This window comes from Balaenoptera physalus, assembly GCF_965194825.1.
Source record: "Balaenoptera physalus genome assembly, chromosome: 6".
Classification (NCBI taxonomy): Eukaryota; Metazoa; Chordata; class Mammalia; order Artiodactyla; family Balaenopteridae; genus Balaenoptera; species Balaenoptera physalus.
Window position 1 is genome coordinate 60,073,509 of NC_138885.1, and position 13,511 is coordinate 60,087,019.

The 13,511-nt window shown below is 31.6% G+C and overlaps 1 protein-coding gene across 2 annotated transcripts in view; it reads right to left on the reverse strand.

Annotated features, from left to right (window-relative positions):
• Positions 1-13,511, reverse strand: part of SCN1A (sodium voltage-gated channel alpha subunit 1) — a 70,219-nt gene that overhangs the window by 12,044 nt on the left and 44,664 nt on the right. Inside the window, exons 17-19 of one of the 2 annotated variants that reach the window (XM_082464862.1) lie at positions 12,254-12,427; positions 8,716-8,838; positions 1,570-1,851 (exon numbers count right to left, since the gene is read on the reverse strand). In XM_082464862.1, coding sequence (XP_082320988.1) covers positions 1,570-1,851; positions 8,716-8,838; positions 12,254-12,427 — 579 coding nt within the window. The remainder of the gene's footprint in view (positions 1-1,569; positions 1,852-8,715; positions 8,839-12,253; positions 12,428-13,511) is intronic. The other variant, XM_082464863.1, reaches the window with a different exon arrangement.

A 13,511-nucleotide genomic window follows, 5' to 3' on the forward strand; every position in this document is an offset into this window, starting at 1 on the left:
TGAAGAGAAAGTAAAGATTCTTAGCTAGAAAATAGAACTTATTTGTCTATCAAAGAGGGAAATGTTGAATGTGTCAATGGCTGAGGTCAATGATAGAACAAGTTCATCACACACTAGGTACAGGAACAGAAAAAAGTGATTCAAGGAACCATTTCAATGAATTGCTAATCAACAGAGAGATGATTCTATATAAAGCCAAGTATAAATCAGTACTTCAGTAGCAGAGTTTATTTAATGGCTTCATACAGGATCTTTACCCCTTGTTTAGCATTTTAAGGGATTGCTTGAAATTTTCAATTTTTCTTTCTCAATTTTATGGAGGAAGTGATATAAATTAGTGATATTTATAAGTGTGGTTATTAGTTAAGCGTTAGGATAAGGGCCCAAGGAAATATCATCATGTGTCTACTATAATATTTAAAGAAATCATACTTGCCAGATTATAAAAATCTCTATTTTAATTGCATAAGCATTCAGAGTAAGTCAGAAACATCTACAAGAGAAATAAGAATTTCTAACAAGAAGGTGGAAAGAACTTGTAAAAGAATCACAGTACTGACACCTCTGAAAGAGATGCAGAAGGATTTTGACCAGTCCAGGTTTGTTTGCTTGCTTAATCTCCTGGCTGAACAATTGAAAACACAACCCTGGTGAAACAAAATAGATTTCTTCCCTAAAGATTCTGCAGAACCACAGGAAAGAACTTATGCAGTTTTTTTTTTTTTTTAAGATGAGTTTTCAGTGGCCAAAATAGAACAGTATTTTTACAATGTTTTTCAAACGATCTAGACTCTGTTTTTCAAACGATCTAGACTCTGTTTTTACCCACTGCTCTCTTGTGATGCAGCTGCAGTCAGAAGCAGCATCAAATGAAAATGTTTAAGAGGCCACCATCTTTTACATTTTTATAAATTGTGAACTATTTTTCAGTCTTAAAGACCCAGTAGTGAAAACATCAATATTTAGAGAAAAAAAAAAAGACTTAAGTAATTGTACTGAAGGCCATTTGGGGTGAGACAACAGCTGCTTGTGTTCGATTTCTGTGTCTGAGAAATTACCTGGCATTATTTCATTTCGCTCTGAGGATCTAAACCTAAAACCTAAATATCATTCCCCAATCTTCAATCCAAATGATACAACTCAGTAGCAGTTAATTTAATTCCCACCAATTTGTTACAATCCAATCAGGTGTGTTAAGGGTGTATGTTTGGGGGGAGGGGGTGATCTATCAGTGAAACAAGCTTTCCAATTGCAATAGGAAAAATAATAGCAAATTTATTGATTTATTAATCAACTTGTTCACATGGGAAGAGAGAGTAATATGAGAAGAAAGAAAAGACCTTTGGAATGAACTAAAATACCTGGCCACTATCAACTATGTCTGCACTGTTTAAATATACTGACATTTCCACCCATCTGGGCTCATGAACTTGTACTAATAAATCAAAATTAGAAAAAAGGAAATATGTTATAAACTTTCTTCTTAGTAACTAAATAATAGCTGTATGTCATTACTGTGTTATTATTCCAAACAATAAACACATTTCAGAGAAAAGAGTGTTCACTTACAACTTGAAGCAAAGAGAGATACCCAAATCCTACATTATCAAAGTTTACTTTCACATTTTTCCATCGGGCAGTCTCATTTCTTTCTATTAGTATTAGGCAATCAGAATGATTATTCACTTCGCTGATGTCAAACATGTCACCAGTTGTGGTGTTAACACAGTGGTAGAATTTGCCAGCAAACAAATTTACGCCCATGATGCTGAAAATTAGCCAGAATATAAGACAAACCAGAAGCACATTCATGATGGATGGAATTGCTCCTAAAAGGGCATTCACAACCACCTAATACACAAATGGAAAAAAAGAAAAGTCAGAATTCTTGTTGGTTAAAAGAAAAGACATTCCCCTAGTAATCTTTAGTCATTCTTTTTTTTTTTTTTTTACTATCAAGATTATTCTAAGATATTTAAAAGCAAAGTAAAAATGTCTTAAAATGAAATGCATTCTTTCATAAGCAATACATTTAGGGAAATGAATTTAGATAATATATCAAAGATAAAAAAGTTTTTAAAAAGGGAGGAGAAAGTACTGAAAGTTTAAAGGGAAAACAAAATCAGAGGAATTTGCTGTCAGATGAAGTCAGAAAATTTTTTATTAGAAAAAGTAAGAATTCCTAACAGAAAATTAACTCATTAAAAAAGGCAATATATTAAAGAATGAAACTAAAATGTTGGGACAAGAGTTGATTTGACTGATATATTTTAGTAAACTAAAAATTCAGATGTATAAATATAAAAAATTGTTAAATACCTAATATAATTTTGTCCTTAATTATTCATGCATTGCTATGACTAATAATAATTTTTGCATAAGAAGCAAGACAATTTAGCATTATGTATTTCATTAGGTCATCACATCGTTTATTTCAAGCTCCAGTCATATCAGTTGTTTCATTTACTGAGTTTAATTTGATAAACTTATTTTAAATGAAACATAGTAGAAATCAGTTTCTTAGGAAAATAAGAAAAGGAGGGATGCCATTTTGGGGATGATAGCTCCTAAATCTGATGTGATTATATCAAGTTCTGTGCTAAATAATTATCTACTTTTTTTTTTTAATGGAAGCATTTTTGCCCCTCTTATCTTTATTCCTGGACCACAAATTAAAACTCTGAGTTTTTATATTTAGCAACACTGGAGGGAGAACTGTCCTTGCTTCCTTCTCTACAGTTCCCATTGGAGATGTACATGAGTAGCTAAGAGAGAGATAAAGACAGGCCCTAAAATGTTCCTAAGTGGCAGATGATGCCTCAGACTTGAACATTCATAGCTAAGTTGAATTCTACCTGTGTACCTCTATGATTCTTGTCAATCTGAAAGTGGGCCAAAGGAAATAATAAAACCATTAATGACAAAGAGGGGAATGAGAATGAAAAAATGAAGTCAGTTGAATTATCTAGGCAGATCCAGATGATGTGAGCTATGCAGCGTACCAAGCTGACACATGGCACCTCACCTTTATCTCACGTGGCCGTCTGCATTAATACAACTGAATGAATAAGTCTTTATTTTATACTTCATTTTAAATGTGTGGATACACTTAGATTTCTTTGGATTCAAGATATGAAAGCTGAAATCAAGTTATTATTTATTTCCCTCCTTTTCCAAACATTTTGCCTACCATCCAGATTAAAAAGCTGTTTCTACTGTGTATACACAAAGCACATGTTAAAATGCGTTTATTTGTTTGTTTTTTTACCTACAATACTCAATTCAGCCCATGAGCAGAACACTGGCTACCTACGCCTATTTCCTGAATTCTTTTCACATCAATCTGTAGGTCTCACACTTTTTTCTTCAAAGCCTATCTCACCTCTATCACTTCTCCATTTTCATGATCGCCACCCTAGTTCTGACATCTGTTAGTACATACTTGTACCATTATCAGAGTCTTCCAATTTCCTCCTTCCTTTAATTCGTATAAGATGAATTAATCTCCAACTCTCATTTAAAATTATTCAATGGATTCCCACTGATTATCAAACATTTTCCTTACCTTGATGTTCAAACCACTCCTCAATCTACATTTCTAGTTTTAACTTCCCTAGCCACCTAGCCTTCATGCCAATCCAACTAATGTAATTACCATGTGCTAATAACATTACCAGAGAATTGAGATGCCCTTTCCTTTGAAATTCCTTGTCCAATACCTCCCCTTCTGAAACACTCTCTCTTCTCACAAGCTGTAGTTCAAGCAGCACTTCTGTCATGGAGCCTCACTTCACCTCTCAGTTTAGCCTCCAAAATAGAGATGAGTGTTTCCTCTTTTGAATTCAAAAATCAGAATTCCAGCACTGGACAGGACTATAGAGGTACTTTACTACTGCATTCCCATTTGGCAAATGAGAAAAATGAGCTAAGCTAGGTTAAGTTCAGAACGTAGACTAGAAATGGCATCTCGTGTTCCTTCTACTCGACCTCACTAATTTTCCTTAGAGTCACTCGTACTTATCCGGTACCCAGATTGCTCTGTATTAGAGTTAATGAATGGCATTCCCGTAATCTTGACAGATGGTAGCCTTTTTTTTTTTTTTTAATTTAAGACGAAAAAATATATTTGGGAATTCTCCAAGCCTTTGAGTGCCTTGAATACAGGAATATAGCAGGTGCTTTGAATACAGGACTACAAAAATGGTGATTGAATGAATGAATGAAGTAAAGGTTAGCTTAGCATTTATTGATCAAAACATAATTTTTAAATGCTATTTCTGGATATGGGATGAGAATAAAGAGCTGAACACAAAATAATTTGGGGTTAGCTAATAAGTCTGAGGGGTTTCTTTTGAAACTGGGGATTGGATTTGCACTAAAATTAACTCTATGTAATTCATGATATAAGCAGCAGTGCCTTTCAAGATACATTTACAATGTTGGCATACATTTGGCCCAGAGAAAACGTTTATTTTTATGAAGGTAAAAGGATTTACTATACAAAGGTCCATTCATATTTAAAATCTCATTAAATTAGGCAATAAAGGATGAGAGAAACGATTGTCTTTTCCCAGGAGCCCCAAGCCCTTCCTTGGTTCAGCACAGAGGGAGGGGTATTAACTCCTTTCTGGCTCTAGGGAACTGCAGTAATTGGTTCCCAGGTGGTGAAGGCACTAGACAGAACTGGACTAAACAAGTTGGAAAGAACAAATTGAGGTTTCAGGCTGCATAAAAGGAAGTTCTAAGAAAGGAACTATCTTAATGAATTAATACTAGAGGTTGCTTCTCAAAAATGTTTTGCAAAACGTCATCAAAATAGAATTTCTGTATTCTAGCACACAACTCACTCTTACAGAAACTCTTTCTGTCTCTGGTTCATTATCTGCTTCTTAAGTAAATCAACATGAAATGAGGGATTGACAATTAAATATGCAAATTAATGTTGGGAATTTTGATACATGCAGAAATGTCCTCTTGTCTGAATGAATTGTCTTTGAACTTCAAATCAATACTACTCATGGATTGCAATGTTTCTTTAATCAAAATACTGAAAAACTATGTGAATAAAAATCAAAAGTAGGCAAAGTAGAAATCACACATTTTAAAGTATGAAGAAGAGTAATAGAATCTTTTTAAAATCTAATGTCTGCATTTGTGTTGTGGGATTTAATTACGGTAATTATTTTTGAAAGATATGATACATTAATTATCCAAACAAAAATTCCAACTTTTTCTCTCCCTCAAAAATAAAAACTGTCCTCCTTGCACATGATTCCCAAACTTTAAGAATAAACAAAATGTAGATTCATTTTTATTTATGTTTTCACTATGATATCTTCTAAGATACTAAGAGGTTAGTTGGGAGTGACGTAGTCTACAAAGTAAGTTTATACATTAAATTCTATCTTAATACACATAATAAGATGTTTTATTTCTAGGTGGGTGTTCTAGTCTGTATAATTCAAATAAGTGGATCCTTTCATATTTACTTTTCTTTATTTAAAACACAAATCACATGTGCTCACTCAACTTTATCTTAATATATTTTTGCTTTGTTATATTTGAAAAATAACCCCTATAAACTTACACTTAATAAAACATGAGAATGATCACACAATCAATACCAGTTTTATGAAACCTGGAATACTGCACCCTAGCATCTGCTCACACATGCCAACAAGGCAAGGAAGCCACTGCTGGTATCTTGATGTCAATTTTCAGGCCCCGGACCAAAGTAGAAAATAGCAAGTGTTCTTTTAAATGCCTCAAACAGCATCATCATCTTGATAAGTTAAAAACTTCAGGCAACCATTCTAAACCAGGGTCCCCCACCCTCACCAATCAGATAACCTCCCCATAAATTGATAACTCAGTATACACACATCTAAATCATATTGAGTGAAACTTAATAAAGATATCAGCAGTTAAGGTTCAAATCCACAGAGTGTAAATTCACAAAAGGTATTTTTCTCAAAAGAAAATTTAAGACAATTGAAAATAGGGGATTAGAATGTAAATACTGTATTTTCCTTACTGTGGTGTGATAGTACCCTTCCCAAGCCCTCCCTCATCCCACTAACACAAAGTCACAGTGAAAGGATGAAAGGAAGCAAAAGGGGTAATACAGTACCCATAATAAAGGGCTGAGGGGCGGAACCAGCGCTCCACCCCATCCAAGTTGGAGCAAGATTATCCTATATAAAATAGAAATATATAGTTTGTTATTAGTTAGAAATCTGATATGACAGAACATTTGGTGTTACTTTTTGTATATGATGCTCTCTGTCTGTTTACCTATCAATCAAGGCTTGAGTTCTTTTGAAAAAGAAGGTATTTAAGATTTCCTAGACAAGGAAATTAAAAATACAAAATTTATTTTACTTAAGTTATCCATGACATCAATTCACTCAGTTCAATTTTACAAGTTGAAAATTTGGACTGGAAATTTGAAATACAATAAATGTTTCAAAGCTGTCAGCCAGAAATGTGCATAAAACATGCAAAACATAAAGGGCAAAGTGATGATAATTTATTTCTTACTTTCTAACTTCTTATCAAGCACTGTACAACATGCTTTATTTGGTAATGTTGCACTAAAGCACATGCTTTGAAAAAGTGACAAAACAAAAATAAAATGAGCCTGATTTACGCTTTGACATAGCTATTGTGATTTTATGCTGCTAGGGAAAAGAATAAAATGAGAGTTTCTGAATATATTCAAAGCTAACTTCCCAAATACAATCATCATTATTATTTCCATCCTCACCATCATCCATGATTATATTGTTTACAAAGTCAAAAATTCCAAATACCAGAAACAAAGAAACAAAAATAGAATCAGTAATCAGGTTATTTTGTCTCTACAATGCCAAATACATGTTGAAATCACCAGCCGTTTTAGGGTTGTATATATGCTGTCATTAAGAGGCAAGGACCATATTCATAAATCTGACAATTTAAACGATTAGTTCATCTCCTATCAGCATCTATAAGGATTTTGATTTTAAAACTCCAAGTTTCAAAAATTAGTCTCTCCTTATAATATAAAAAGCATTATTGATCAAAATTATAGATAAGGTTATTTCTGTAAAAATTAAAGGCCCACAGGGTCAATATTGTTATGGAAATAAGGTGTTAAATATGAAAGTATCTGGCCATTTGACTCATGGATTTAATAAACTTCCAAAAGGTCAAATTTGAAATAATTACAATAGCTTCAAATGTTTAGCATTGTTCAGATTTCAGAAAACTTTTCGAATGTATCACTTTGATTCAGCAGAATCAATCAAATGTTTTCCAAAAAATCAAAAAATGTTTAAGTAGAATGTATAAAAATTATATTTTTCTCCAGAACTGAAACTACCAGTCTAAAACAAAAGTGACATTTTTATTGGAAAATAAACTTAATTTTCACATATCCTGAAGAGAATTTCCAATAACATTTTAGTAAACTGTGAGGACCTCTGTGAGAAATAAAATAAGACCATATTATATTGTGTTAAATTGTTTTCTAGTGAGGAAACATTTTTTATATATGATAGGGAAATTGCAGAAGTCTTCAACTGAAGATTTCATAAGAAAGTCTTATGTTCTTAAAAGGTGACATTTATAACAAATTTTATTTTAGAAGAACACATAAGGCTCTCAACAAACTAGAAAATGCAAATGTAAGTCTACAATACAGCTTGGTTTCTATAAACATAACGAAATCTTAGGCAGCAAAAGAGCAATGTTTTTTCTGTTGGAACCACACTTAGTTCAGCAGCTTTGTTTTAGTAAAAGGAAATTTGATTAAAACAAAGAAACTAAATTTTTATGTTATACATCTTATACATTAATACTTCATATTTTTAAAAAGGCATGGAAAGTAACAAGTCAATAATGGCAAATTTTTTAACCTGTTATGAATCATAGGGAATGCCTTAATATTTCCTTAAAAGGAGTAATATAAAATTTTCTGTGACTCATATAAATGATATTTAAGTTATGGTTAATTTATGAATCATCTATGGTAATGAGTCAAAATTATATTTTCTATTCATTATGTTATAAAAGTTTAAATTCATTTTCATGAAAAATTGTGTAGATTTATATATAGTCTTTAAGTTGATATTGCTATTTATATAAATTAAGAAGATTAATGCAGTTATAAATGGAAGCTATATTAACATAACTTTAAAAAATTTTTAAATTCAGTTAATATTTAATATCTACCCTTTAATACATTCAAATAATGCAAACTTTGGCATTGTACAGACAAAATTTTGACAATTAAAATTTTTTTTCCTTATATTTAGGCACATGTATGATTCATATTGTTTTCAATAAAACTCATTAAGTACAGTTTAGACTACCACAAATGAGAAGCACATGATGTAGAATTCACTTTAGTTGATTATTATCATCATCATTACACATAGTACTTTAATAGCGCATCTGTTTTTTTGTGTACAGGTTTGTAAGGAAACTCCCAAAATGGATTAGGAAATAAGGTCATTTTAATGAGCACGGCAGATAAATGATATTATATCATTTCAAGGGAGGCCTAAGTTCTCTTGCATATCACCTAGAAGTAAATATGCAACAGATAAAAGGAAAAAGTAGCAATTTGCAAGGATTTGCCATTCCTTTTGCATGCATGAGTTTTCCTTTTTTAAAATTTACTTTAATAATTTTGGCTCTATACAATACTTCAGGTTCTTTCATTTTCCTTACCCTCATCCCTTCAAAACGTGATAAGGCTCTTAGAGGTCTCAGAGCTCTTAGTGTCCTGAGAGATTTGATGGCGCCAAGTTCTGAGTAACCCAAGGCATTTGCTGTTAAACTGACCAATGAAACCTGCACACACACAAAAGTAAATAAATAGAATCATTGTCATTCAATTTCCAGTTACTATGTAATACAATAATTACAATTTTAAAAAATTTTATTTTATTGAAGTATAGTTATTTACAACATTGTGGTAATTACAATTTTTGTTTATAATTACTCAGAAGATGAATGGCTACATATTTTCAGTAAACCTTTTAAAATTTTAAGGAAATATTTTTAGTTGGATGCAAAGAAAGTAGCTTTCATGATGTTAATTAAAAACTAGTTGAATAAAAAAATAAATGTCATGTGATTTATTAATTACTCAGTTAGCTAGAAAACTTAAGTAAAAATTGATTTTAAAAAGGAAGAAGTCCAGGTATAGGAAAATGTCATTGATTATTCTTCCTTTATTTTATTAAGTTGCTGCTGAATTTAGGGCTTTGCCAATGGTTAGTAATAAAATATAAAAACTGCTATTGTACCAGAAAAAGCAAGAAATATCTATCCTGTGTTGGTATTTTCAACTAATTATAATTGATACCCACAGAAATTAATGCGCTGTCATATTAATTTTGAGGTTGATTTTTTTGAAGATAAATTTTTGTTGTCTTGCTAATACTTTGTGTTTTCACTTATCTAAAGTTTATTCCTATGTAAATAATGTAACTTAAAAGTAATTCCATCATGAAACTTACTCAAAATTTTTATACTAATCTAGAGCTTCTGCCATGGTACCTGGCCCAAAATCGCCAGTCAATAAATGTTTACCAAATAAAGAAATAAATAAACTAACTTCATTTGCATGAAATATGCAACTAAAACTAAGAAATAAAAATTTTAGATGTGTAATTCTCTAAATAAAGACCAAAACTCTGTATCCAGAGTTAGAATTTCTTTGGTTTGAGAATAGCTTGTATTGGATAGTTCCAAATACACTGGATACTATTTTTGCAAAATTTTCTATGTTTAAGTGTATTAAGTTGGCTTATGTTTAATATGCTTTTTAGTTTACTTGAGATGTGCTATAATTCCTTTTGTCCTTTTTAGAGTGATACGCTGATCCTTATGACATAATTAAAATAGAACCGTGAAAAATAAAAGTATTATTATTGCAAAACTATAAAATTCCCTTCAGAATTATTTTCCTAAAATATTTCGGAAAGGGCTATTAAAAACCAACTCGTAATAATAAATAAAATCATCATTCTTCCACTAAAACATTCAGACATGGAATAAGCATAATAGAGAAAAGCAAAGCTCAGGAATTTTCAAAAGAATTAAATTATATTTAGATTTAAAGCCTAGTGTGAAAAATTATGAGCAGTTGAAATATGATATAACTTCTAATGCTTGAAATCTCAAATATTAGAAACTTTTTCTCTTTGTGACATGCTGAAGCAATTATTCTTTTGAGGTTTCTTTCTTTTTTTATTGAGGTATATTTGATTTACAATATTATATTAGTTTTAGCTGTACAACATAGTAGTTCAAAATTTTTATAGATTATACTCCATTTAAAGTTATTATAAATATTGGCTATATTCCCTGTGTTGTATAATACATCCCTGTAGCTTATTTATTTCATACATAGTAGTTTGTACCTTTTAGTCCCCTACCCCTATTGTGTCCCTCCCCCATTCCCTCTCCCCACTGATAACCACTAGTGTGTTCTCTATATCTGTGAGTCTGTTTCTGTTTTGTTATATTGACTAGTTTGCTTTACTCTTAGATTCCACATATAAGTGATAACATACAGTATTTGTCTTTTCCTGTCTGACTTATTTCAGGTCCATCTGTGTTGTTGCATATGGGAAAATTTCATTCTTTTCTATGGCTGAGTAGTATTCTATTGTGTATATATGTATATATATATATAGACACATATATATCACATCTTCTTTACCCATTCATCTGTTGATGGACACTTAGGTTGCTTCCATATCTTGGCTTCCATATCTTTATATTATTATAAATAATACTGCTGTGAACATTGGGGTGCATGTACCTTTTCAAATTAGTGTTTTCATTTTCTCCAGATATATACCCAGGAGCGGAATTGCTGGATCATATGATAGTTCTATTTTTAGCTTTTTTAGAAACCTCCATACTGTTTTCCATAGTGGCTGCACCAATTTATATTCCCACCAACAGTGTACAATGGTTCCCTTTTCTCTACATCCTCGCCAATATTTGTTATTTGTAGTCTTTTTGAAGATAGCCATTCTGAAAGGTGTGAGGTGATACTTCATTGTGGTTTTGATTTGCATTTCCCTGATGATTAGCAATGTTGAACATCTTTTCATGTGCCTATTGGCCATCTGCATTTTCTCCTTGGAAAAATTTCTATTCAGTTCTGCCCATTTTTAATTTAGTTGCTTGTTTGTTTGATGCTGAGTTGTATGAGCTGTTTGTATATGTTGGATATGAACCCCTTATCACTCTTTTGAGGCTTTTTTCAATTCACTCATTTCATAGTAACACTGTTAAGCTTTTCAAATATCTCTGGGTTTGCCTTTTTTCAGAATTAAAGAGATATAATATATATGCATGACCCTTAGTTCTAGAAATACTTTCCATAAGAAATCTGCATAGTTCTGCTGGATTATCATTTTTGGGTAATAAAACTGTTGCCTATGAAGTTTGTAATATTTCGAACACACTTTTCTAAAACTGAAATTATGCCAAACTTATAACATATAACATGATGTTTACCTTTAACAAATCTCAAAGGCAGCCACTTGTTTTGGGTAGAAGAAGTATAAATCATTAGGTTTACAAACTCTGTGAAGGGCTGTTGGTACATTACGGGCTTGCTGCAAATCTATAGTTACACTGGGGAAACTCCCCATCACAGGATGAGGTAGAGTTTTTCACTACACCCCATACATCTTACTTCCTATAATGGAGTTATAATCTATGTAATCTACTCTTTAAACATATCCTTTAAAAACTTTGAGAAGATCAAAAAGAATTTTTAAAAATTGACATTAGCTTCCACCATCATCACTGTTTATTGAATGTCTTTAACTCTGTATGCACAATATCATCATTTTACAGAGTCAAAAGCCAAGTTACTCAGTGGCACACAACCAGTCAGTGGTGGGGCTGGGATTCAAACTCGATTCTGTCTGATTCACAATGGTAAGTAATTTAAACAACATACCCTATTTCACCACTCTCCCTACAAAGTTCTGATACGTTTTTTCCCAGCTTTTTATTCTAGATAACCACCACAAATCCCATCCCCCCATGCTAAATCAGTACTAATTTAGCTTATTTCTTACCAAAACTACACTATTATTCAGTGAATTAGTTTAGTGTCTATTAAGTAGCATATCCTGTCAACATAACAGAGTGATCAAAGATTCACTATTTTAGAATTCGTTTATAGATAAGACAAATTACCTTGAATGGAAGACAAAGATAGGAGGATACTTACATCAACAATTAAGAAGTCTAGCCAACACCAGGCATTGGTGAAATATGTCTGATAGCCATATGCCACCCATTTTAGAAGCATTTCCAGAATGAAAATGTAAGTGAAAACCTTATCAGCATATTCCAACATTGTCTTGATCGTCTTTCGCTGATCAATATATATATCCTCAAATGCCTATAAAGAAAAGTTATGCATTTTAGCTTTCTGAAACTATTATACTATTACAACTATTATAAGCTATTTTTTCTGACCACATATAAATATCTTTTCCTGATTTTATATATATGACACTTCATTGGAATAGGAGGGCAGAGGAAGAGCAGCTATCGCTGTCTTTTCTTTCTCTCAAAGATCTTTTAATGAATCAGGAGAAAAGTTATGCTCTCTATTGATATAACTGGAAGGAAGAAGTAAAAGCATAACTCTAATGAATTAATTTGACTTGTTCAGGAAATAGTTCTTGATGTCACATCTTGATGCTGCTACCCTAACTTGAAGTTATTTATTCCTTTTGTTTCATATCTTTTGCTTCCTCCTGTTGGCTTTTTTTATTTTTATTTTTTGCCATAGAAAGGAGGTTGAAGAAATAAAAAGTGAAGGCTTATATTTTTCATAAAGCAGAAATTGTAATTGATCATCACATTGCCTAATTTTACTATACAGTTGAGTTCATTTGTCTCCTTCATTTTGTTGATAGTTTATATTTCTCAGCAAAGATATGGTGTGACAAGGATGGTAAGATGAAATTACTTCTCATTTAGACTCTAATATGTATTCTTCTTCTAATATGAACCTCACTTGATATTTTATATCTAAGTATATATTTATTTAAATGGTGAAAAACAATTTCTAGTCTAAAGTGGCATGTAGATAAAATTTATTTCATCAGAGAAATATGCAGAAAAATATAGGCCTGTGTTAGAATTATACACTTTTAAGTTAAAGAAACCTAAGTAATTGCGTTTCAATCAGGCAAGTTCTATCATCTTTCCATCCTTTATCTATCTATCTATCTATCTATCTATCTATCTATCTATCTATCTACATCTATCTTATGGCTTAAGTAGTCTATTTGTGTCAGCATTTTTCTAAAATGCTATCTATATGCTATCATTTATATTTTTGTAAACGATTTTCATATAAATAGAAATTGATTCTGATGAACACTTTTATATAGAGAGAAACCAGTCCTTAAATGATCCCTTAGGCACGCTGCCCAATATTTATTGTTACCAATATCCATTGTTCTCTGAGTAGC